Raw genomic sequence first — 25706 nt, forward strand, 5'->3', positions numbered from 1 at the left:
TACAATCAAAAACCACATGACTAGCATCCTTATCCAGGGGTGTGTTCCTGTTTTGCTTGCAGCCAAATTCTTTCAGCTAGGCTTTGGACTCACTGGGACTTTGTCATTTATTCACGAACGAAAGGGGTGACATCAGTCCGACAGCTAGCGTAAACGTTCTTTTGTTGTCTGTAATTTTCCAGTTCAGGGTCACGGTGGGACTCAGAATCACTGGGCGCAAGGCGGGAACACACCCTGTAGGGGGCGCAGGTCCTTCACAGGGCTCTATTGTAAACACATGCTTCATTTCATCTTCGTATCTGCGATATATATATATATAGATGAACATATACTTCATTGTCTCGCCCTCGTCCTGTTAGGTTTGTTGTCCCTGCCATGTGCTTTATCTGCACATGGCTTTTTCTGTTATTGTCCTTGTCTCCGCCCTTGTCCCGCCTTTGTTCCGCCTCCTCGTCTGTGTCATGTGTTAACCCGTCCTCCTCGTTATCTGTCCAGGTGCGTCTCGTCTGTGTCGTGTATTTAAGTCCCCTTCACTCACTTCCTGTTGTCGTTCATTTTGTATTGTTTGTTACCTATTCCAAGTCGTGTCGTTACCATTCCTAGTCATGTCGTGTTGTTTGTATTGTTTTGTATGGTTTGTTCCCCAGTCATGTCGTGTTTTTGCTATGTTCCGAGTCCTTTCGTGTTGTCTCTTTCCCTCTCCTAGTCCAGTCGTTTTGTTTTCAAAGTCATGTTGTTTTGGTTCTTTCCTACTCCGAGTCAAGTCTTTGTCATTCCCAGTCAAGTCGTTTCGTTTTGCTTCCTGTTCTTGTCGAGTCGTTTCTTTGTTTTGATTAAAGTATTTGTGTTTTATCAAGTGCGTCCGCCTCTGTCAGTCCGCCCCGTGATTCGTGACATTCATCTATATATTTATATATTTATTTATTACTACATAATTTTTTTGGGCTAAATCTGGTTGGTCCATTAAGCCCTTAAATAGAAGCTGAAATTTTGACTCTGCTTGGGCCGTCTGGTTTGGCCTAAAATCAGCCCGAAACCACATTTCAAACAATTTTACACACTCTTTTGTAGACATCATTTCACCTTTCATTCTCAACCAAATATAACCATTTTGTTTTTGTGGATGAGTTACTGCAACGACCCACAGTAACCCCCATGAACAGAGAAAGAGACAGACACGGACAGACATCTGGGAGAAGGCAGAGTGTAAGAGTCCGGGTGAATGAGCTGGTCCCAGAGTGAAAGAGAAGCGAGCAGCAGTGTGGGAAATGAGCACAGGAGTCTCATTCCGTCTCACTCTGTGGAACTTTATCACCGTAAACAGGCCGCAGCAGCACATTTCAGTTTTCCATTAAACTCAGCAGCTCTCGCTGAGCGTCCAGGTGCAGACTCACTCTGGACGAGATGCGATAGCAAATGAACGGGCTGTACTCAGGCAATGGAATCTGTCGCTTTCTGTAGGAACGTGTATATATACCTGCACTTGTCACTTCATTGGAACAGTCCACCTAGTAGTTCCCCTGGCTGGAAACACCGACCTTGAACATCCATCCATTTTAATAGAAACCCCTACTTCACAGGGCTACTGTATCAGTATAATTACACTGTTTGTTAAAGGAACAGTAAGTAAGAGTTGATATGTGTGCTCCTTGGCTCCCCCTACAGTAGCAGTGTCCAGTTTACAGGCAGGAACATCCATGGCTGAGGTGCCCTTGAGTAAGGCACTGAACCCCAAATGTCACAAATGCGTTAAATGCGTACGCCACATTTCGTTGTACGTTGTACACTAACAAATAATTGCACACATTTTTTAAATCATAAATATTTCTACTCTGTTCACACTATTAAGGAAGTGTATTAACTCTATAGCTGATCTATAAGCACTATTTCTTTGGTCCATTAATTATAATATATAAGATGGCTTTAGATCTAATTATTTCTTGAGTAACATTATTTGGTGTGTGTATAATGCTATACTCAAGCTGTGTTAGAGTGTGTGTGTGTGTGTGTGTGTGTGTGCCTGCACGCACCTGCAGATTGAATAGACCTTTCCCAAGGTGTATAATTTGGATTTGGGTTCACCATGACAACCACAGCTCATACGCCATGGCTTGGTGATTGTAGTGTTTGTGTGTGTGTTTGTGTGTGTGTGTGTGTGTGTGTGTGTGTGTGTGTGTGTGAGAGAGAGAGAGAGAGAGAGAGAGAGAGAGAGCGAGAAGAAAAGCAGGATTGTGGAGTCCTAATTCTATCCAGACGCCTCTGTAACACACCACAACCTGGACGCATCTTCTGTCTTTTTCAGGAAGGCCTCCAGCTCTGTTTTATCTCTCGGCTGGAGAACTATCTGCCGCTGTGATGTTAATTAGACTGCCCCCTCTCTTTCTCCCTCTCTAATTCTCTCTCTTTCTTCCCTCTTCCCCCTCCCTCTCTCCTGCAGATGGACCCAGTTCAGAAAGCTGTTCTACATCACACATTTGGCGTCGCCACTTCTGCTAAAAAGAAACACGCCTCCTGCAACGTGTGCCAGCTGCGCTTTAATTCACAGGTGAGAAACACAGAGACGCTTCCTCGCACATGACCCCACACCTGTCCACATACAGCCTGAGGAAGCCTTGTGGGTCATTCATCTTAGCTTTAAAGGACAACTTGTAGCTACTCACACCTGCGGCTGCTCATTGGTTTCTGTTATACGTGTGTCACGGGTCGGAGGGTTTTGGGGTCAATTTGTAGTAGATGACTGCTTCAGTATCCCTCACCTTCCATCAGCGTAAAGATACAGAGCATCAGTTACATACTTGGTACAAATACGTTTTGAAGCGTTTTTTGTGTGAGGTGTGATTGTAATAAAAATGAAAACATTTCTTACTTTCTTTATTTTTGTCATTTTATGGTAACTGTTGCTTACTATCGCCGTCACGGTGGCGCAGCAGGGAGTGTCGCAATCACACAGCTCCAGGGTCCTAGAGGTTGTGGGTTCGAGTCCCGCTCCGGGTGACTGTCTGTGAGGAGTGTGGTGTGTTCTCCCTGTGTCTGCGTGGGTTTCCTCCGGGTGACAGTCTGTGAGGAGTGTGGTGTGTTCTCCCTGTGTCTGCGTGGGTTTCCTCCGGGTGACTGTCTGTGAGGAGTGTGGTGTGTTCTCTGTGTGTCTGTGTGGGTTTCCTCCGGGTGACTGTCTGTAAGGAGTGTGGTGTGTTCTCTCTGTGTCTGTGTGGGTTTCCTCCGGGTGACTGTCTGTGAGGAGTGTGGTGTGTTCTCCCTGTGTCTGCGTGGGTTTCCTCCGGGTGACTGTCTGTGAGGAGTGTGGTGTGTTCTCCCTGTGTCTGCGTGGGTTTCCTCCGGGTGACTGTCTGTGAGGAGTGTGGTGTGTTCTCTCTGTGTCTGCGTGGGTTTCCTCCGGGTGACTGTCTGTGAGGAGTGTGGTGTGTTCTCCCTGTGTCTGCGTGGGTTTCCTCTGGGTGACTGTCTGTGTGGAGTGTGGTGTGTTCTCCCTGTGTCCGCGTGGGTTTCCTCCGGGTGCTCTGGTTTCCTCCCACGCTCCAAAAACACACGTTGGTAGGTGGATTGGCTCCTCAAAAGTGTCCGTAAGTGTGAGTGTGTTGCCCTGTGAAGGACTGGCGCCCCCTCCAGGGTGTGTTCCCGCATTACGCCCTCTGATTCTGGGTAGGCTCTGGACCCACCGCGACCCTGAACTGGATAAGGGTTACAGACAATGAATGTTGCTTAGTGTTAAAAATGACAATTTTCATATTATTCCACAAAATATAACTCAAAATGTAAATATTTTGAGTTTCAAAACAGCAAGTGAGAAGAATGTATTGTTCGCTGTGTTCCTTATGAGTTCCAACAGCATGAGATTGATTTGTTCTGTTTTTGGGTATAATGTGGTATCCAAAAGTACATGTGAGTTACGATTTAAAGATGGTGATTATTATGTTGAACGTAGCATATTAATACACCACACAAAAATGCTTTATAACTTATTTGTAACATAGTAATATAACATAATTAAAGGGTTGGTGTTCTCCTCTCCCCAAATCATCCAGCCATGACTTTTCTGACTCTTCGTGGAAGTTAGGTGATATCCCCTTCTTTGTAAAGCAGCCACTGGCCATTTTATTGGAAACCCTTATGCTGTACAAGGGAGGAGGTTCCAGTGTAGGGGTCAGCGAGTGGAAGAGCTAGGGGTGTCTTTGTTTCCTGGGGAGAGTTACGACATGGTAGCGACTCTATTTTCATACGTACTCTAAAACTAATTACCGTCAGCGCCTAGTTGAAGAAGGTATTGGAGCAGAGGCGGCCATGTCGACTGCAAATAAATCCACACTGTGGCAGCGATTCAAAACTTTACACAGCCACAGCCCATTCACTGCCATTTTTAATTCATGAGAACGTCTCCCGCTGCGATATTGTTTCACCTGAGGTCTTTAATCCGAAGAACATCATATTAAAAATCACCATCTTCTCGGCGTGGCTCCATTAGGACGGAGATCTGTCCTGACTCTACGTCAGACTTATTACATCTTGTCCTTCTCTCTATCGGGGGATAATCAGCGGATGTTGGAGTCATCCGTCAGAGCTGCCGCTGTTTTCCTGTCGTTTTCTCCACAGCTCTCTGTGTGAGGAGAGATTCCTGTGGGAGATTTTTACATTCACATCACAGCAGCACCACCACGAAAGCCGTCCTCCTCCTCCTCCTCCTCCTCATCGCTTCAGAGAGGGACCCAGGGTGCTTTTATATCTGTCACGTTCCTCAAAAATTAAACAGCCGTTTGAGTGTTTCACTTCAGGGACAATTCTGGGAAGGAATCTGGTTCCTGGGTTATTTCGGGATTCTGGTGGCTCTGCCATGTCGCTCCATGGTCTCGGGGTCCTGGGTTTAGTCTTCGTCTCCTGTAGGGGTCTGTGCTGGTGTGAGAGGAGACTGTACTTCCATGGAAAACATTGTATGTATTAACATCTTCTCGTTTGATTAGATTCCGATTCATTTACATCAAAACAGGCCGGGAACCCAACACACTCGCATCTCTTATCCCTTTCCTCTAGTTAATTATCACACACCGTTTCACTGCTAATGATTACAGTCAGTTGTAGCTTTCCCCGGAACTGCCACGTCCTTACGCAGTTCTCCACCAGACCTCAAGGGGTTAAAGTGAGCCTCCTCTTAGCTGCTAAGCGCTCCGCTTCAGGGACCCCGCGCTAATTTGCCTGTCTGATTGACTGATAGTGTTATTTAACCGAGTCCCGTAGCAGGTGCCCGTCTTCGTTAAAGACTCCTCTGAAGAGGGATCTCTCTCCATCCACTTGGGTTCAATCACGGCACTGTCACCGCCAGAGCATCGCAGAGGACAATTCTTCCGTATCGGCCCTTTAATGAAAGATTGATTACAATGGAGATGACACAAAACATCCATCTGCATCAGATCTCTCTCGCTTCTCTCTCTTTTACTGTCACCTTTCTCTCTCTCTCTCCCTGCCCTCTTTCTGTTTCTCATCTATCTCTCAGTTTTTCTCCCTCTCCCACTGTCTATCTCTCCATCCTCTCTCTCTTTCCCTTTCTCCTCCTTCTCTCTGTCACCTCTCTCCCACACTGTTAACCTGTTGTCTTTTAATCTCTCTCTCTCTCTCTCTCTCTCTAGAACTCCAACGCTTTGAGGAAGGCATATAACATCACATTAATCTTGACGTTAGCTGCGTTTCCGTGACAGTACGCCCCTCTAATGACACGCCACTTACAAACCCAAACCAAATAAATCTGTTTCATTACTGTCTGCGCCGGCTCTAGCTTCCGTCTCTATAAATACAATATTTCAAAGCCTTTTCCGTAGCCGCGCGAGATTATTGCCTTCACAGAGAGATTAATTTCACACTTCAGCTTCTTACAGTTGTGTTTTGCTCCGTGAGCCTGTGGCAGAGAGAATCGTGGCATTAAAGGCGCAGTAAGCACTTTAACGACAATCACTTTTGAGGGTGGTCCCACTTGATTTGAGATACATGGCTTGTCATATGTCTGCAGGAACTGTACTTACCTTTGCGATGTTTGGGTCTGTCAAACTCGATGCGTTCTTGTCAGGAGCACTTGGTATTGATGGCATATGGTGTTTTCTAATGTCTTTCAATAATTAGCATTTAACAGACCGGGTTTTCCAGCTCAGCTTGAATAGCGTCTTGGTGTCCCCAAACTTTTGACGCGCACCTCACCGCATGCTGTGACCCCTGCTTTTGAAACTGGGTGTCATTAAGTAACTTATCCTAGAAATACAGGCCTGGAAACCCACTTGCTGTGCAGAGTTTCGTGTCTCCTGTTCCCTCTCCATGGCTCCAGCTCATCGTTCTGGAGTCGAGGTTGTGTGAGGGGTCGTGGAGCGAGGAAAACACACGGTTCAGGGCTTAAGTTTGAGAAGGGAGGCTTACCTTGCTATCGTGAGTAAACAGCGAGCTCGGAAACCAGGGGCGTACCAAACCCGGCCGGTGTAGAGACCTGTGAAATCTGTGAGAATGCATGTATGAAAGCTGCGGTAAGAAGATTTAAAGGCGCGAGTGTGGGGTTTAGCAGGGGGATGTCAGCAGGGAAACAAGGAGAGGAGGTGAGATATGTGTGTGTGGTTTGTGTGAGTCTATGTCGCTCCCTGTGTCAGTCAGCGAGGTGGCGTGCCGTTCACATGCCTTGCCTCGGCTTGTCGGAGAGATGACGGGTGCCTTATGTATTCCGAATGGCATTCTGTTGCCTCCTGACTGTCTTCAGGCAATGTCAGACTGCCGGCCAGGGAAGAGCGCCGAGGTAAACAAGGACAACTGAAAGTCCCCGCATACGGCCCTGTCCGAGTGAGTCATAATAAACCTGCTTTGAAGGTGAGTTCGGGTGTGTTAGGCTCCTTTGACTATGCCCCTGCATTATTAATGGGCCTGGGGTAGACGGGCAACAAACTCGGCATATTTATGCCAAGGTTGCTGTCATAAAAAAAAAAGGTAATATCCTCCGGCAGTAAGGACGAGAGCTCTCTCCCCTGACGAATCCCCATTCGTCCCTTTCGTTTCCAACATTTGCTCAAAGCGCAGCCGTCAATTACCCGTAAATCATCTTGACAATTCAGGGCAGGATTTACAAGCACCAAAGCTGGTAAAAGTGAATCGCAGGCGGACTTGGCCGCACTCGGAAATTACCCACAAGACCTGATCTGATGTGAGAAGCCTTCCCGAGAGGTTTAGACCTCCCTCTCTCGCTCTCTTCTGGAGCAGATGGGCAGCGCTTGCTCGGATGGAGTCCCGCGAGGCACAATCGAGCCACGTTTTCAACCGTGACTCCAAGTTCACAGATTCAGGACCCCAACTGATGTCCTGATCAATTCACGCTCATTCGGCGTAGAGCTAGCTGACAACATTATCCCCAAAGCAGCTTGTCCAGAAATGCAGGTCCAGCCCTCAACAAGGAAGACCTCCCTCCGAGCAGAAAGACCTGACATATGAGCATAAGCACAGTCCAGATTGTGCGTAGGTATGCCTTCTGAAATTAATCGACTACAGCCAAACAGAGGACTACTTACTGAGCAAAGTTTAGAAGGTGAGGTGAGATAGTGGTGTCGTCAGCAAGTTTGCGATCTTTATTGCGACTGCATCTATGCCCTTCTCAGTTGAAAGGCTGAAAAAAAAGCTTATTTCGATGCTTCTACATCTCCTGCAGGTGGCCATGCTTAAGGAGGTCTCACTGGTTTATAGTTAGGTTCTTTTTAGACCCTATGGCAAACTGACATCTGCTTTACAAAGCTAAGAAAGCTGCAAGCTAAACCGACCTCTTTTAGCTGCTCAAATGTGTGTATATCAAGCTGCATAGGTACTAAGCTGTACTTTTGTCCATTTTTGTCAATCCCCCCTTGATCCCATGAGCCTGTGACTGATGCCCACTGTCAGAAAATGACCATTCTGGTAGACACACTGTATATAGGATGCTAGGAATGAGATTGTGCTAGCAGAAAATTAGCTGAGCGTTGCTTCTGACTGACACCTATCCCTTCCTTTCTGTCTCTTTCTCTGCGGCTTGGCCCCAAATCTCACGCTTCCACAGAGCCAGGCAGTGGCCCACTACAAAGGCACCAAGCATGCCAAGAAGCTCAAATCCCTGGACACCCCCAAATGCAAGCAGAAAAGCTCAGCGATGACCAGGGAGAACACCAACAAAGAGCCCTGCAAGAGCCCCTCTCCCTTGGCTCCACTGCAGAACGGCACAGACTGGAAAGGTAAGAGTGGCCGCCGGTTGTTTGCTCTGCCCTTTGACTTGTTTCTTTGGAGGTGTATAAAGAGGTCATGGACTTTTGGTTTATAACGCACATGCGTCTGATTAAATGGGACATTGTCTATTTGGTAGATATTCAGTGGAAACCACTAGGGACCACCAGCAAATACCTGCACAGTCTAGAAGACCTCTCACACTTTTCCGGTAGATGTTTTCCACTGCACAAAACATCACATCGCCATTAAAACTTGGGAAAGGTGCTTTGAAAACCTACTCGGTTTGAAGCCTCCCCTCTTAGTATGCACTGCCTTCCTCCGACTGTGAGGATTTTCTCTTTCTTCTCGTACCAGGAGCTTTTCAGAAACAGGAAATGCTCTTAAATTCAGCATCACAGGAATAATTTGTGTGACAGGCCGAGCTGCTTCTCGCATTAATGCCTCTGATGTTCATTACCAGAGAAGGTCACTGTGTAAAAGCTTGCTCTTGTAGTGCTACCTCTTTTGGCCTAATAAACAACAACATGGTGCCCGTATGAGGAGAGGGACTTCACTGACCTCAACTGACCAGCAAACCCAGGTCCAAGGTACAGTGTGTGTTTGACTGGGTTGGTGTGCAATTGTCCAGGTGTGTGTGGAATCATCCAAAGGTCTGTAAGAGTGAGTGACTTGGTGAGTTTGAAATTGTCCACAGTTGTGAGTGACTGGGTGAGTATGGGACTAGTGTCCTCACCAGAGTGTGTTTGTTACTGCCTGGCCCTTGATAGATCCAGAATGTCTCTAGTCCACGTTAAACCAGAACGGCCCGACGGTGTCTCCACGTCCGGACTTATCAGAGATTTGGGAGATGGAGCCTTGCCCCACTGGATCAGGCTAAGCTCCCCTTGCGTGCGTAAGCACTTTCTGGAATTGGCCTCACCCAACACATGTTTGGACCCTGCCACGGAGTCATAATTTACCGTGCTCTTTTCCCCTTCTTCTTTTCTTCTCTTTCCCTTTTCATAAACGCCCTCCCAGGCTTAAGAGGGTCTGTCTGGCTCTCCGCGAACATCTATTTCTGCTCCAAGCACCTGCAACAATTTGATGGCTTTTTTTTATGGGTCAGGTGTAACCCTGAAATCTCTGGGTGAAATCCAACCCCAGACCCCAGACTCTTAAATTACCCCTGAATTTCTCTAACAACATCCCGCTGGTCAGAGCTGGAGCGCAGCTGAAGGAACACAGCCCTGTGGCCTCAGAGGGAGCCCCCAGCCCAACTAGGGAAGGAGATAACTGCAAAAACCTGGAGCAGATGCCTGATCTGACCCAAGTTCCTCTACATGTGTGGGCAGTCCAACAGCCAAACATCCAGTTCATCTCTTTGGCTCTCTCTTTTTTCATAAATTCTCTCTCTCTCTCTCACTCTCTCTCTCTCGCTGTCTCTCTCTCTCACTCTCTTTCTCTCTCTCTCTCTGTATCACTCTTTTTTCTCTATTTGGTCCCGTCTTCTCTTCTCTTCTCTTCTCTTCTCTTCTCTTCCATTTTTCTCTTCTCTTCTATTTGGCTCTCTCTTTTTCTCTGAAATACTCTCTTTCTGTACCTCTCTTATTTCTCTTTTTGGTCTCACCTTCTCTCTCACCTCTCTACTCTTTGCTTCTCTTCTCATTTCACTCTCCTTCTGGTGGTCAGAGAGTATAGAGCTGGAACTCATTTGACCCTCTCTCTGTCTGTCTCTCTCTCTCTCTCTCTCTGTGTGTATCTCTGTATCTCTATCTTCTCTTTTTGGTCGTGCCTTCTCTCCTCCTTTCTTCCATTCTTCTCTCTCTGTCTTTTCTCATCTCTTCTCTCTGGCTCTCTTTTTGTCTTCAATTCCCTCTCTCTCTCTCTGTCTGTCTCTCTCTCTCTCTCTCTCTCTCTCTCTCTCTCTGTATCACTCTTTTTTCTCTATTTGGTCCAGTCTTCTCTCTTCTCTTCTCTTGTCTTCTCTTCTCTTCTCTTCAATTTTCTTCCATTTTTCTCTTTAATACAGTCTTTCTGTAGCTCTTTTCTCTTCTTGGTCTCATCTTCTCTCTCACCTCTCCACTCTTCACTTTTCTTCTCATTTTGCTCTCTCCCTAAAACAAAGGGGTCACTATAGAGGTCCTGAGGTACCTTCTGGTGTTCAGACAGTATAGAGCTGGAACTCATTTGACCCTCCCTCTCTCTCTCTCTCTCTCTCCCTCTCTCTCTCTCTCCGGCCTGGCGTTAGCTGCACGTGTGAGTGTGTGTTTGTCAAAATGCCATTCGCTAATGAATATTAATGAGCAGAGATGTCAAGTAGATAAGCGGAGGCAGAGCAAAGGAGCATTAACTGGAGTTTATTTGGCACCGTATCAGCAGCTGGAGCGGAAAACAGAGGTCAGCAGGGGGAGGTGAGACAGAGACAGAGAGGGAGACAGGGGAGAGGCTTGGCCTTCTGGAGGGTCTGTTATATGTATCTGACAGGCAGGCTTTGGTGTTGAACGCGTACCATTCACACATTATCCATAATCTGGGAATCACAGCGGGTTTCTTTCAGTGCCGAGCTGAAACCCGACCCTCTCAGACCCGCATCGCTCCGGCTTCAGGTTCTGGGATTACTCTGGACATTATCAAAGCTGGGTTTGGGTCGGCTTTGGTGAAAGTGAGGGCACTGTCCTGCAAAGATAGAAATACAAACACTCCAAACACTCTGGTGTGTGACCAGAGAATGTGTGAGCAGAATGGAAGTGTGTATGTGTGGAGGATGTTTACAAACAAAGAGCTTGCTATTCTGTGTGTGTGTGTGTGTGTGTGTGTGTGTGGGTGTGTGTGTGTGTGTGTGTGTGTGTGTGTGAGCACTTGCATGCCGTGCTGTTCCACCAAGATGGACAGAGGACAGAAAGATTCTTGCCTTAGATTAGAAGATGACTCAGCAGCCGTCTGTCAGTGGGTTCAGGGGTGTGTGTATGTGTGTGTGTGTGTGAGCGAAAGAGATGCCTATAGCCCAGCCACCATCTCTCAGTTCCACTCCAGTGCCGCAGGAAATGTACCCTGATATTAGCTATTAAAGAGCAGATTGTCAGGGGAGGCATGCCAGCTCCTGACAGCTGTACAATGGAGAGAGAGAGAGAGAGAGAGAGAGAGAGAGAGAGAGAGAGAGAGAGAAAGTAGGACTTTCAGCTTGTTCAGTCATCAGCAGCAGCCAAACTGACATCTCTCCCCAGCCTCGGCCACACAGCCATTCACCAAGCACTGAGCTGGAAAAAACCCTTACACACACACACACACATGGACACACACACACACACACACATGAACACACAAACACACACATATTACAGCTTGGCTGATGATGCTACCACAAATTAAATCCACTTTTCACCCACAAAGGCAAAAGGCAAAGAACTTTCCTCCAGACACTTCTCTGAGAAACAGCTGCAGGCTGCGTCTCAATCCACTTCTCTGTAGAGCACTAGACACTAGTGGTAGTGTTCATGATGTTCACATTGGCAAAGGAACAGGATAAATAATGTAATAGTGTAGTGTACTTTGTAATGTCCAAACGATGAACCAACACAGGCACATAAAGCGTTCTGTCCAAACAGTCCAGTGTGGCAGTGACAGGGTGAGTGTGTGAAACTGTCCACAGGTGTGTGTGTAAGTGACTGGGTGAGTGTGTGAAACTGTCCACAGGTGTGAGTGTGAGTGAGTGACTGGGTGAGTGTGTGAAACTGTCCACAGGTGTGAGTGTGAGTGAGTGACTGGGTGAGTGTGTGAAACTGTCCACAGGTGTGAGTGTGAGTGAGTGACTGGGTGAGTGTGTGAAACTGTCCACAGGTGTGTGTGTAAGTGACTGGGTGAGTGTGTGAAACTGTCCACAGGTGTGAGTGGGTGAGTGACTGGGTGAGTGTGTGAAACTGTCCACAGGTGTGAGTGTGAGTGAGTGACTGGGTGAGTGTGTGAAACTGTCCACAGGTGTGAGGGGGTGAGTGACTGGGTGAGTGTGTGAAACTGTCTACAGGTGTGAGTGTGAGTGAGTGACTGGGTGAGTGTGTGAAACTGTCTACGGGTGAGTGACTGGGTGAGTGTGTGAAACTGTCCACAGGTGTGTGTGTGAGTGACTGGGTGAGTGTGTGAAACTGTCCACAGGTGTGTGTGTAAGTGACTGGGTGAGTGTGTGAAACTGTCCACAGGTGTGAGTGAGTGACAGGGTGAGTGTGTGAAACTGTACACAGGTGTGAGTGAGTGTGTGAAACTGTCCACAGGTGTGAGTGTGAGTGAGTGACTGGGTGAGTGTGTGAAACTTTCCACAGGTGTGTGTGTGTGTGTATGTGTGTGTAAGTGACTGGATGAATGTAACAGGGTGAATGTGTAAAACAGTCCACAGGGTGAGTGTGTGAGTGAATGGGTGAGTTTGTGAAACCAGCTCCATCACTAGAGATGATTTGGGGTGTGTGGGGGGGTAAGCTTTATACCTTTTCCAAACATATAGTGTGTTCCTGCCTTGCTTCTGGACCAATGAACCAATGATCAGAATGAACCAATTACAGAAGACGAATGAATGAATGAGTGATTGAATGATTTTCTAAATGTCTAAACACATAGTATTCTCATTTGAATGTGTAAAAGATGTGTGTGTGTGTGTAGTGCACAGTGCGCAGGGTCAGTCAGAGCCTCCTCACCTTTGGCCTCCTATTGTCCCATGCTGCTTTTGTGTGGGATATTTACGGACTGGGTGGGAGCGAGGGGATGGGGCTTGATTAGCAGCAAAGGGGAAAAGTGTGAAAGGGAAACAGGACCCCGAGGGACTGATTTCTCAAGTCACAGAGGCATATAATGAGCCCTAATCATTTTAATTAAAACTCTTAATCCAGCATCATGGAGAAAATGTAATCAGAACTCGTGGGAATGGTCTGATTACTCCGCAGCCTAACAAGGGTGGAAGGGTTTGGAGCGGGATTTTTAATGCTGCCCACTCTAATTAAAGGGAAGAGATTGGCAGGGAGTTTAGTTCAGAGGGCTGGACTGAGAGAGAGAGCGAGTATATCTTAAAGAGACGAGGTCAAAACCTCAGTCCCAGGCCAAATGTTGATAAACTAACGAGAATAATAATAATGGGCGGCACGGTGGCACAGCAGGGAGTGTCGCAGTCACACAGCTCCAGGGACCTGGAGGTTGTGGGTTCGATTCCCGCTCCAGGTGACTGTCTGTGAGGAGTGTGGTGTGTTCTCTCTGTGTCTGCGTAGGTTTCCTCCGGGTGACTGTCTGTGAGGAGTGTGGTGTGTTCTCCCTGTGTCTGCGTGGGTTTCCTCCGGGTGACTGTCTGTGAGGAGTGTGGTGTGTTCTCCCTGTGTCTGCGTGGGTTTCCTCTGGGTGACTGTCTGTGAGGAGTGTGGTGTGTTCTCCCTGTGTCTGCGTGGGTTTCCTCCGGGTGCACCGGTTTCCTCACACAGTCCAAAAACACACGTTGGTAGGTGGATTGGCGACTCAAAAGTGTCCGTAGGTGTGAGAGTGTGTGAGTGTGTGTGTTGCCCTGTGAAGGACCCCCTCCAGGGTGTATTCCTGCCTTGCGCCCAATGATTCCAGGTAGGCTCTGGACCCACCGCGACCCTGAACTGGAGCCATAATGAATCAATGAATGAATAATAATAATAATGACCATGGAGTGTTATTTTTTCAGACAGATGCAGCTAATCCAGTAAATACGGTAATATCTTCACTGTATTAAGCCGGTCAGGTTGTTTGTTTGGGGTGGCACCGTGGCCCCACAGGTGCTGGGGTTGTGGGTTCAATTCCTGCCTCTGGTCACTGTCTGTGTAGGTGTTCTCCCTGTGTCTGCGTGGGTGTCCTCCGGCTGCTTCAGTTTCCTCCCGCAGTACAAAAACACACGATAATAGGTGAATAGACGACTAAAATGTGTGGAAATAAAATTATATGCATATTTATTTCTCTGGCAGTCACAGCAGGCAAACACAGGGGTCTAAGTGGAGCTGAAAATCTGAAAATATCTGCCACGTGTAAACGAACAAATGAACCCTTTTGGCTGGTAACCAATTACATTCATTGTGCCTTGAAGGCAGTGAACGGTGAGCAGTAAGTTTTGGACACAAAGTGTGTATCATAAACGTATTCGACTGGACCTTGACCGAACTTGGAAGATGTTTTTGGACTAGTTCTGCTCTTTGCCTTTGTAGAAAAGTATGGAGGTCGATTGGAGACCGCCTGGGTCTCGCTTTCTCTCTCACTCTGTCTTTTAGCGCCGTCATTTCCCTCATGTGTGGATACTGTGGATGACCAGGAGATTGATCACCGTCATTATGGACATTAATGAGGGGGGACTGAGTTTGTTTTCCCTCTCTCTCTCTCTCTCAGGTCAGTGTACCTGAGGGTATGGATTAGCCGCTGACAGAGAATCAAAACGGCCCGCAAAGCAGCTTTTAATGACTTGTTTTCAAATGTAAAATGGAGCTATAATTGATTTATGGAAGGAGCTCTCTCTCTCTCTCTCATACATACACAGGACTAGATATCTCGGGCCAGATACACTCATATCCAAACACATACACACATCTGTAATTGCGTGTTTGTTTTGCCCTGGCTCGGTCAGTTAATGGACTGTTGTTGTTTCCTCTCTAAAACCATTAGGGCTGCACTGATTTGTGGCTGGATGCTGACAACTGGGACGGCGCTCCACACAAGCAGCTGTCTGGGTCACTGACCGGTGCACTTTCTGACACGATCGAGATGTGGTTACTTTAAAGGACAAACCTCAGTATGGGGCCAACTACGTAAGAGTCTGTAAATATTAATATTAAAGTCGTATCTTATTTAGTATGAACGCTGTATCTGGGTAATACTCCTAACACTACATTAGTTACCTCTGTAAAGTGGGTTAATTTTCCACTGAAACACTTCATTATCAGCTTTTGGAAGAAGTTGGCCAAATACCGGGGGGTCTGAGGGCATCGTCTCATTTCTTGCGGATCTTCTTAAACTGGTTGTACATGCACTTGATCTCGGTGTGTTTCATATCAAACCGCTCAGAGCAGACTCAACTCTCTCTGGACCGAATCTTGTTTCAACCAGGGCACTTTGAAACACGGTTTTAGAAACTCTTCATCTCTCTGAGAAGATCCACCATCGTTCATGAGCAGAGAAACTATTTTTGTATAAAGCACAGGCATGTTCATAGTCCTCAGAGGGTTAAACAAGTCAACAACTTATCTACGAAACTGAGAAAATACTTATTCTTATAACAACTTCCTTTGGTGTAGATGAACAGCTTATAGATTACTCCATGTCCATAACATTCAACAACGGACACCAGGATTCTATTTCTTTTCCTTTCTAGAGAAAAGAAGTTTCTGAACATAGACAGCATTGAACCTTCAGTTCAGAAAGTAACCAAGGTCTCCCCAAAAAGTTAGAGACTTTGACTGACCTACAAACTTGGGTCTGCAAGATCTGCAAATCCAAAACAGTTATCAGTCAAGGCCAGTAATCTAAGTGACCACTGGTTCCTCCTCCTGTCGATATCAGCCTTCTATTTTCCTGGTTATTGTCCCTAATGAAACTACAGGTAACGATAAGAAGTGGGAGTGTTAACTTATCCTGAGATACAAGCTCATTTGAACAAAGAGAAGGGGGGCGAGCACAGAGCCCTGAGGCACACCCTGTCCAAAAGTGAAATTTAGAAATATGCCTCCAGCACACGTCCGTCAACAGCAAGCTTAATAATAATGGGCCGGAGGTCTGTCTCTGCTGAGGCAGCAGTGTTGGCATGTGTGTTCAATTTGATTGGCGTTTCCCCTGATGTTGCTGAAAGAGCTCTGTCAGCTCCTTCAGACTAAGGTCTTGCTCTCAATCTGAACCCACTGACGAAAACTGGGCATTTGCTGAGTCTTCTGACAGCCGGATATCAAAGATTTCTCGACTGGAGTTTTGGGAAAGCTTGACTTTTTAAAAAATATATTGTCACATAGAAAAACGTGTATCTCCAAAAAAATAGCTTTCTCAGATAAGAGAAAGCAATTTTAGCTGATAGCTCATTATCCTACTGGTTCCAAGATGGTGACCATGAGGAAGGTATTCAACTTCCTGGCTGTATTGTCTGGTTTTGTTTGCTGCGATTTTCTTGACCTCTTCAATGACCCCCTCCTACAGGCTGGAATGACCATGTGGTGGCCACTGGGAACCCGAAAGCCCAAAGCCCAGTGCTCGGTGGTGCGTGGGCCACTTAGAGTCAATGATGTGGTGTGTAGTGGGAGAGTAATAGCGCCATTTACTGCTCCAGTGTCCCTCACAGCCCACAGCTCAGTAAACGTATCCCCTGGGGCTGGCTTCAATGCTGTGTGCTTGGCTATGCACTGGACACTGGCTCACTTCAAACCTCCTTTCCATATTCAGGTCTTTTGTATCCTGCTTGATACTTGGCAGTGGCGGCTATGCTTCTTCCTTTGTGTGTTTTCTTTCAGCTTAAAGATCATCCCTGCAGCACTAGCGGCAGAACTGAGAGATAAATAAGAGAGCCACTTCATAGCTCACTGAAATAGAAGGACATAATTCAATATCGATTGAGTCCCTGGAGCTGTGATGAAGAGAGTGGATGCTGCCTCTGTGTTACGTCTGAAGCTCATGAGACATTGATCACCGCGCTCCACCTCATTTTGGGCGAAGGAACCAAAGGCAGTTTATCTTATTCGCTATTATGAATTTTGCCTTCTGCTGCATTAGGTTATACAGAAGCCTGACGGCAGCATCTTCATATCGGATAGTTATTCTCTGCTTTAGTTTAGTGCAGAGGTGGCTAGCAAGACTGGTGGGGCTATAAACTTGCGGGCCTCATTGAAACAAGTACAATGTCACCTTTGGGTGGGCATTTGAACTATTTTGGTGGGTAACAACAAAAGGTATGCTATTTATAGCTAGGTTAATGTAAACAAGAGTTGGAGGAGGATTGCAGGGGTGAGTGACAACAAATGGAATATAATTTATGCATTTGGTCAAGCATTTAGGTGTTTTCAGTGGCTAGGCAAATGATTCCCTCGGGTGGGTAATGCCATAGACACGCCTGACACAGTCTTTTGGCACTTTTCTACTTCATGGCTTTATCATTAGGTACATTTGGTCCTAGTCCCTGGAACCGGGTTCTTTTTAAGTACCTGCTCTCTCATAGTGCCAAGCGAGCTGGGTAGTCACTAAAAGCACTGACTGGCTTCAATAACAATAAAATGCAGACGACCAGCACCAACTCTCCATCTGTTAAATCTCCAGCTGCAGCAGAGATCACGTTTTTTTTATCCGACTCACAACGGCAGCTCGTAAAATTACGCCGTGGTCTTTTGAAGAGGTTCAAACGCTCCTTGGATCGGTGGCCGACGAAAGAATCCAGCGAGAGCTTGACGCTGCAACAAGGAAGGAACAAACTCTACTGATCTGTCTGAACTGATGACGGAGCTGTGTTCAGTCCCAAACAACAAGAAGATGTGAATACACAGTGAATGCTTAACATTACTGCTGCCATTTTTGTGGTTTCCAAAGCCCGTGTGCTAGTGGAAAACCAACCGGGGACCAAAACGTGAGTAGAGTCGAGTAGAGTAGGTACCATGCAATGAACAAGTGCTATTTTCGATTGAGCAGTACCTTGCATGTGTATTAGGTTCTAATAGAGATGCGTGAAGTGTTTCATACTTAAAATCTAAAGCAAATAGTGTTCCCATGTTGGCCCTTGCTCCCCAGAGGTCCACCATCATCTGTGTCCAAACATGGCTCTTTCTGTGTGGGTAGGAAGGCCTCTTTTTTTGGCCCATCACTCAGTGCAATGCTAGCCAATGTGAACATCTGTTAGTTAACACAACTGAACCATGCAGTGTTCTCTCACAAGCTTGTAGGGTTTCAATGTTTTTTTAGCAGATTTACAAGTCTCAAAGGGAATCACTGTGTTTACCGCGTCCCTCTTCACAAAAATAGTCAATATGTGTTAAAGGTTAGCAAGAACTGAATGACGTTGATTGACCGCTGGCCTCATTTGATGGGGACTCGAAGAAAGCTGCCATAGCCAGCGTGTCTGACTACAGTGGTCTAAGCACAGCTTCATGTCTAACTGTTAGCTGATCCGACGTTAGGATGCTTTCAGGCTGTCAGAGCGAATGTCAGAGCTGTCAGTACTGTGAGAACAGAGTTCTGGAGTCTGCTCCGGCTTTACTTTTGAAGAGAAAGAGCTAGAAGTAGAAGTAGGGGGCCATCACTAGGGTGGTAGACACACACAGTGAATATGCTGATTAGAATTTAGTGTAAAATTACAGCCAGGTATAGGCAGTTATTTTCTGAACCATTTTTAAATGTCTATAGGAAAATAGCATCCATGTAACTGCCTAAACAGGCATTTTCGCTTACTGTTTGAAATGCGCATGCGCGAGTAGAAACATTATTTCACATTCTGCTGTTAGTTCAGCCATATTTCACATAGTGCATTTGCACCAACGAGAGAACTGTTTCAGTTCGTGAACAAAATTTGGAAGAGTTTGACGCATCACAGACAAACAGATTCATGAACCAGAAAAATTAGTTCCCAACTGGAACCAAAGAATGGTAGGTTCTTCAGCGCAAACTGTGGCTTTGTCCATGGGTTTGTCAAAGTTCAGTAACTCAAGAAAGAGCTCAGAGCCTCACACACATCATTATTACCCAGTGGAGTTGGACGAGGTAATTTATAAAATTACATATAAATAAATAAAAGCAAATAAGACAGGAACACGGTCTGTTTGTGTGTGTTTCTGGGGCTGTGTTTGACTTTGCGTTAAATTTCCCTGCTGTTCACAAACTCAGCAGGGCGGCTCGCAACTCTGCAATATTTACACAGTATTATATCTCACAGAGAGGAGGTCTGTTGAATTTATTTCATGTGAGAGTGTGTGTTTTTGTGGTGGGGAGACATTTTGTGGCATTAGTGTGTTTATAAAACTCCATAGAGCTTCGCACAGCCTCCTTAAACATCACGTGTTTTACTCTAACCTGTTACACTGAATAAATAAGTCACTGTAATTCTTAAAATCAACAAAATGTTCTTGGTCTTCTTTGTTCTTTGGTGGTAGATCACCTAGTATTTATTATTAAATAAAATGAACAAGAAAAACACTGATGCCACATGTAAACGAAGACATTGATATGAAGCACCAAAGCTTCTCCAGACCTTTCAATGACAAGGGTATGTATTCTGGGCATTTCCTGTTTTTGAAATACCAGAAACACCTCTGTGACAATTGCTATGTGGCTAATGGTGGTCCGGCAAAAGTAGGCTTGCCTATTTTCTCTTTGCTCTTGTTTACATAAAAAAGCATGAGCTGAAATAGGACTCTCTGAAGCAGCTGAATGACTCAGAGGCCCTCATGCTAATCAAATCCTAGTGTTGGCTAGAGAGGTATAAAGCCGCTCATGATGTCTCACATAGTTTTATGTAGATGCCATCAAAACCTCACAGCAGTGTTCCAGCAGCTAGTTTTAGGACCGCCAAACAGTAGACGCTGTTACTGCAACAAAAAGAGACAAGGTGTCCATAAATATTTGGCCATTCTGTGTATTCTGTTAATACAGATCTTTCTCTGTCCCTCTCCAGAAGGCAGTCCAGTCCCTGGGTCTCCAGTGGAGTCCAGCTCTAGCTCTGTCCCCACGGAGGCTCAGTCTACCTCAGAGGTGGTGGGGGATGGGGAGGGAGACCCACAGCCTCCAGAGCAGGAGACAGAACCAGATCCTGAGACCGAAACAGAGGCGGGGAAGACTGAGACAGAGGAAGAGAAAGCCCTGCGCCTACTCTACTGCTCCCTCTGCAAGGTGGCCGTTAACTCGCCGTCGCAGTTGGAGGCGCACAACAGCGGTGAGAACTCTGGACTTTCGCTCTGAGGGTCGTTAAGTCGTGCAACATTTACCTGAACAGCAGTGTTCTCCCCCTGTGTAAACAGCCCTGTTCAGAGTGGCTACTTTCAGCGCCTGTTCCTTTAAGTAAGCAGTGAGAAGCGAGGAGCAGATGCACTGGCTTTTAGTCATTTTCACTCAGTTCTCTTTCTTTTCCGTTTTCATTTTCTATGGTTTTTACACAGTGCTCGTTGTGTCTGTTTTGCTGCATTTAACCTTGTCTTTGTGCCCTCGTGTAAACATGGGTGCAGCGCTGTGATTGGACAGACGCAGGCAAAGTGGGCGGGGCAACACTGAAGTCTCTGAACTTGACGTCAGAAGCGGAACAGAATCAGAAGGGCTTGTTTTATCCTATGTTTTCTGATTTAGGCAGCCCACATAAAACAGACTGGGTTGTCCTGTTTCACAGTGTGTTAGTTGGTGGGCTCCAGATCCCCACGCTCATGTGCACATGCACTTAACAGGGGATTTTTTTTAAAATAATAAGTCCCCTATAAAATGTCTGAAATAGTTATTTGTTTAACAAATGTGTGAAGGACATTAGGCAGAAGTTACAGCACCACATTTTAAAGGTATTTCAGGGTGGGTTTTCTTGGAGTAAACCATTATTTCCTCTGATCAAGTGTTTGCTTCCTGTGATGGCATGAAATGCTCTCATTAATTATATTTTTAGGTCTCTGGGCAAAGCAATTCAGCTACTTATCATTTCCTCTGTGAATTCCTCTGTCCTCTTCAGCCCAACCCTTTGCACAGAGCTGCTAAAGCGATAAGCTGGAGACTCTGTGAAGATAAACAGCTCTCATTTGCGCTGTAATAAAGTCATCAGCAGAAACATCTGACCAAACAAGAGCTTTGCACATCTTTACCTTTTTGACTCACCAGCTCAAAAATCACTTGAGAAAATCTCTGCCAAACAGCCGAGCAAAACAATCCCACTGCATGGCCTTACACAACAAAACGGTTGTTGTTCTCATGAGCGAGAGTTATTGCTCCCATATCTGAGCGAGGAATGGGGAGTTTTAGCCAAAGTAGAAGAAGGGTTTTTATGACTATTCACTGTAAACAATCAAGTACACTCAAGTACAATCAAGTTAATGGACCAATGTAAGGCATTCCTAAGGAGCTTGTTTCCCCTTTAGTACAAGAAACAGCTTCTACTCTTTTGGGAAGGCTTTCGATCAGATGTTGGAACATTGCTGTGAAGATCTATTGGCCTTTATCAACAAGAATTAGTGAAATCTAAAGCTGATGTTTGGATCCCAAACAAGTCAGTACCTAACCTCACTCATGGCTGGTTGTCTTGGATAAATGCCATCAAGGCCAAACAACAACGTTTTTAAAGCCTTCCCAGAAGAGTACAGGCTGTTACTACAACTACCCAATACTATGCTCCATTTCAGAAGAATTAGCCTTTTACCATTGGGTCTTGTCGTGTTCCTCAGGCACCAAGCACAAGACAATGCTGGAAGCGCGCAATGGAAACGGTTCCATCAAGTCCTTCCCAAGGCCTGGAGTTAAGAACAAGCTACCGACCCCCACCGGCTCCACCACTGGCCTCCAGAACAAGACGTTCCACTGTGAGACGTGTGACGTACACGTGAATTCAGAGACACAGCTCAAACAGGTCAGAACCTCAATGGCAGGAGTGTTGCATTTGAAAGGTCAATTTGCCGTTTTTAGGCACGACCAATAAAGACGACAAACCTTAATTTTGTTTCATATCCACTCCCTCTCTGCCTAAATCTAGCCAATCGTGTTTTAGTGCTGGACAAAAAAAGAATCCACCCCAGGACTTTGTTTCTAGTCCTTGGAAACCTTTCCTACTGGCTGGACTGAAGCCAGGCATTTCCAACAAAATCATGTGGTGGATTTGTACATTCTGGACCTGAGTTTGCCACCTTAAGTGCTTATAGGGCAGGGTGTTCTCCTGAAATGTGAGAATGCAACAAAGCAAGTGAGAAACATTAGTCTCTTGCAGAAAGGTTCACCCTTTCAAATTTGAGATTTTTTTATTTGTTGGACTTACCTGTTTACTACTTACTGTTGCATTGAGAAAACTGCCTCTACATTGTCATGAACAACATGAATACTTTCTAATCAGGAGTTCAGGACATGTGTCCTAAAGAAGTGTGTTTTTGTGTATTCACTTACATTTCAGAATTATTAACGCCCGATTGGGCAAATTCAGGAAAAAGACACATGCTGGAAACAAGCTGGAAAGAGCTTTTAGCACTTGAGGGATATATGAAAAATTTAAGATTGCCAAAAGACAGGGCCACATTTTTATCAAGATGGAAGATGGCCTAATAACTCTGTGTAATATCCCTCCTCCCTTTCAGCATATCAGCAGCCGGCGCCACAAAGACCGAGCAGCAGGGAAACCGGCCAAGCCCAAGTACAGCCCCTACACAAAGACCCAAAGAGGACAGACCAAACAACAACCGGTGGGTACCTGGAAATGCAGCAGCAATGTGGATAACATTGGCATTAAATTACCTTATGTAGAGTAGACCAGGGATTGTGCGAAATGCTGTTTGCTAAGAATCTGGGAATTCCTCCTTGCTGATTGAGAGCAATTGAATATAATTATATCTTTAAAGGGTTTTCAAAAATTTGAGAGGCTTGTAGCTGTTGCGGTTGAATTTCAACAAAGCTGCAAGTGAATTGCAGTATGCATTACATTATGCAACACAAGAAAAACAAGAGAAATTGCGTTCACCTACGTATCTCGCAGCTAAAGTTGCATGTCAGTTTCATCATGTAAACCCAGCCTTAGGAAAGACCATGTATTAACAACATGTCCGGTGGTGCACCTCAAGGCTCAGTCCTGGGGCCTTTTCATGTACACAGTTTGTCTTCTTTTTCTTCTACCTACTTTTGAAACCAAGATAAGAAATGATGCTTTGACTCATCTCTCTTCCTTGTCCACAGCAGGTGACGCTCCCTCTGGGTAAGGACCTGCGCCAGTCGCTAACGGCTACGATCGTGCCATCCCACCTAGCAGCTATCGCTGCAGCAACCGCCGCCGTAGGCTCCACCTTCCCTCTGCGTGCCAGCCATAACTCTGCCCTCTTTCAGACTCAGTCCCTCCCCCTTCTTCGCCCCGCCCCTGGCCCAATTAGGACCGCCCACGCTCCGGTACTGTTCGCCCCCTACTGACCTCTGATCTGTGACCTCGGACGAAGTCTGATGCACCGTCTCAGCCTTTTGCGGTTAACGTGGTCCAGTTGTAATGTGGATCATTGCCTTTTTTGTCCATCCCCCACCCTGCGTCACGCAAGACTGGATGCTGTGACGCAGTGCCGCAATAATTATAAAGAAAAACCAGGTAACTATGCATTGTCATCACCATGTGACACACTGACTCTATAAATGTATTTAGGGATATATTGTTCTGTTTCTGCTCAATTTTGGATTTATTGTCTTGTTGCTTCAGAGCAAAAAGGGATTGTTTTTTTTTGTGTGTGTGAAAAAAGAAAGAGACTAAAACTAGTCTGGGGTAAAAAGAGGTTCTACTGCTCTGCTGGTTGCACTTTAAGCCTCTCCTTCTGTGGATGTCTTCAGTGCATTTAGATGGCTAGGACATGTCTTATTCCTTCCTACATGTATATGGTCTTCGTTTTTATGTGTGTGTGTGTGTGTGTTGATATAGTACGAATGAAAATGAAAATGAACAACGTGGGTCTTCTCCAAAGTGAAATACTGCTGATATATTTCAAAGCAAAGTACACAATTGCAGATGGATACCTGTTTACCAGATAAATATATGTATATGTGAAAAGGTGATGTGTTACACTTGATTCAAACATAGTTTACATCATTTTGTGTGGACCCTGGCATTTAGAGCAAGGCGTTCAGTTTATGATCACGCTAATTATTTCTGGGTTGAGCCTGAGATCGCTTCCTAATTATGTGGGTAATTAGGCCTTATGTTCAGCTCAGCTCCTGAAGCCCTCACCAAATGGGAGCGCTCACATGGCGGTATACACCTAGATAATATTCAGAATTAAATCCAGATTTGACCGTTTTCTCTTGGTTTTATTCAAATGTTAAGCTGTTTGTGTTACATTCAAGTTGACAGACGTGTATTTTTTCATTTACCAGAAACAATCAGGCACTCTCTGAATGTCTGGGCGGCCCTGAGGTTTCCCCACTGAAGAGAAACATACTCCTTCAGCACAAATATTGCCAAATGTAAGCTTAACGAAAGACAGAGCCGTGCTGATGTCATATATTTTATTCATGTGCAACTGATGTACGCATTTGAATTGAGTGATTTCAAAACATCACTTTTTCAAAGTGTGTGTATGGGTGTGTGCAGGTCTGTGTGTGTGTGTGTGTGTGTGTTACCCTTTCTCCCCTGAATCTATCCCCCTGCAAAAATCAACACAGGTCACAGGATGACGAAGCTTGTCATTTAGCAATGTGAATAAAAACAGGATGAACAATTTCAAAATAAAGTCTTACTTTGCTAAATTGTTTCTGCCAAAATTAATACACACACTCATACACACACACACACACACTACATGGCTGTTTTGATTGCTTCCATGACTAGTGATGGATTGCTAGAAAATAGCCCCATCCATCTTGTTTCCTTGTTGGAAGCACTTCTATTTACTCTGGTGCTGGAGTGGTTGCTAGTGAAAAATCAGTCGCAAGTAATTAATAAATCTATTCGAACTCTCTTCACCCTGCGTTGAAGGGTCCCCAGAGGGCGGTAAACGGGCTCACATCACGTCATGTAGCTTCCATCACACGGACACTTCGGTCCAAAACAACGCCCAGTTTTCCCTATGGCTTCGAGGACATGCTCTGTCCATTTTCTTATTAAACCCTGATAAAATAACACCATATAAGCTTCCCTTGCTGCCGACCACAGCATAAACAGCTCATCATCCCCAGAGGAACAAAGACCTTGTAATTCCAAAATGGTAACTTTTAAAGACGCTTCTCTTTTTTCTTTTAAGCTTTCTCTTTTTCCCTTTATAGTGGTCCATTTATTATGAAATCTGCCCATGATGTAAATAGCAACCGCTTACAAAACAAGACAAAGGGATACAGGGCTTTATCCTGTCAACAGCAATATCCTGATTTTGCTGGTAGCTTGACAAACGTGAACATGGTAAATATGTAAAAACCAAACAAACAAACAAACAAAAAGAAAAAAAAAACAGACATTTTTTTCCTAGCAAGGAATGAGTCATATTGGACCATAAAAAAAGCTGTAATTCTCCAGGTGCTGGATGAACCCAGCTGTTCCCTCAGTGGACCTACACTTGACCTCGGTTTCTGTGTTGCGTAAAAGCTCGCTATGACTTATCTTTGCCTGAAAGCGATCCCGGTATTAAACTCCCAGCTCTGTGCTAGCCAAGCCCAACAAAGCCGCTAGTCTGGCTAGCAGAGATCAGGAGCTAGCACTAGCGTTGTACTGCTTCCAGCCCTTTATGTCTGTTAGCGTCCAGCATCTGTATGTGGGATGCACTCGTCTCAAACTGCTGTTCCAAAGAGCTGTCATGAGTGCTCTCTCTCGCTCACACACACACACACACAGACACATACATACACACACACACAATTGGCTGCAGCCAGGA

General features: G+C 45.6%; 1 protein-coding gene across 3 annotated transcripts in view; it reads left to right on the forward strand.

The window, feature by feature from the left end:
* znf385d (zinc finger protein 385D) overlaps positions 1-24547 on the forward strand; it is a 57834-nt gene extending 33287 nt beyond the window's left edge. Inside the window, exons 3-9 of one of the 3 annotated variants that reach the window (XR_010804104.1) lie at positions 2438-2545; positions 8060-8231; positions 19817-20074; positions 21555-21736; positions 22452-22556; positions 23044-23440; positions 24217-24547. Coding sequence is in view for 2 of the 3 variants with exons in the window: in XM_066679918.1 (XP_066536015.1) it covers positions 2438-2545; positions 8060-8231; positions 19817-20074; positions 21555-21736; positions 22452-22556; positions 23044-23271 (1053 nt within the window). In the remaining variant the exon portion in view is untranslated. Of the gene's footprint in view, positions 1-2437; positions 2546-8059; positions 8232-19816; positions 20075-21554; positions 21737-22451; positions 22557-23043 lie in introns of all 3 variants that reach the window. The other 2 variants (XM_066679918.1, XM_066679930.1) reach the window with 2 other exon arrangements.
* Positions 24548-25706: the final 1159 nt, after the last annotated feature.

This window comes from Hoplias malabaricus, chromosome 1 (genome assembly GCF_029633855.1).
Source record: "Hoplias malabaricus isolate fHopMal1 chromosome 1, fHopMal1.hap1, whole genome shotgun sequence".
Lineage (NCBI taxonomy): Eukaryota > Metazoa > Chordata > Actinopteri > Characiformes > Erythrinidae > Hoplias > Hoplias malabaricus.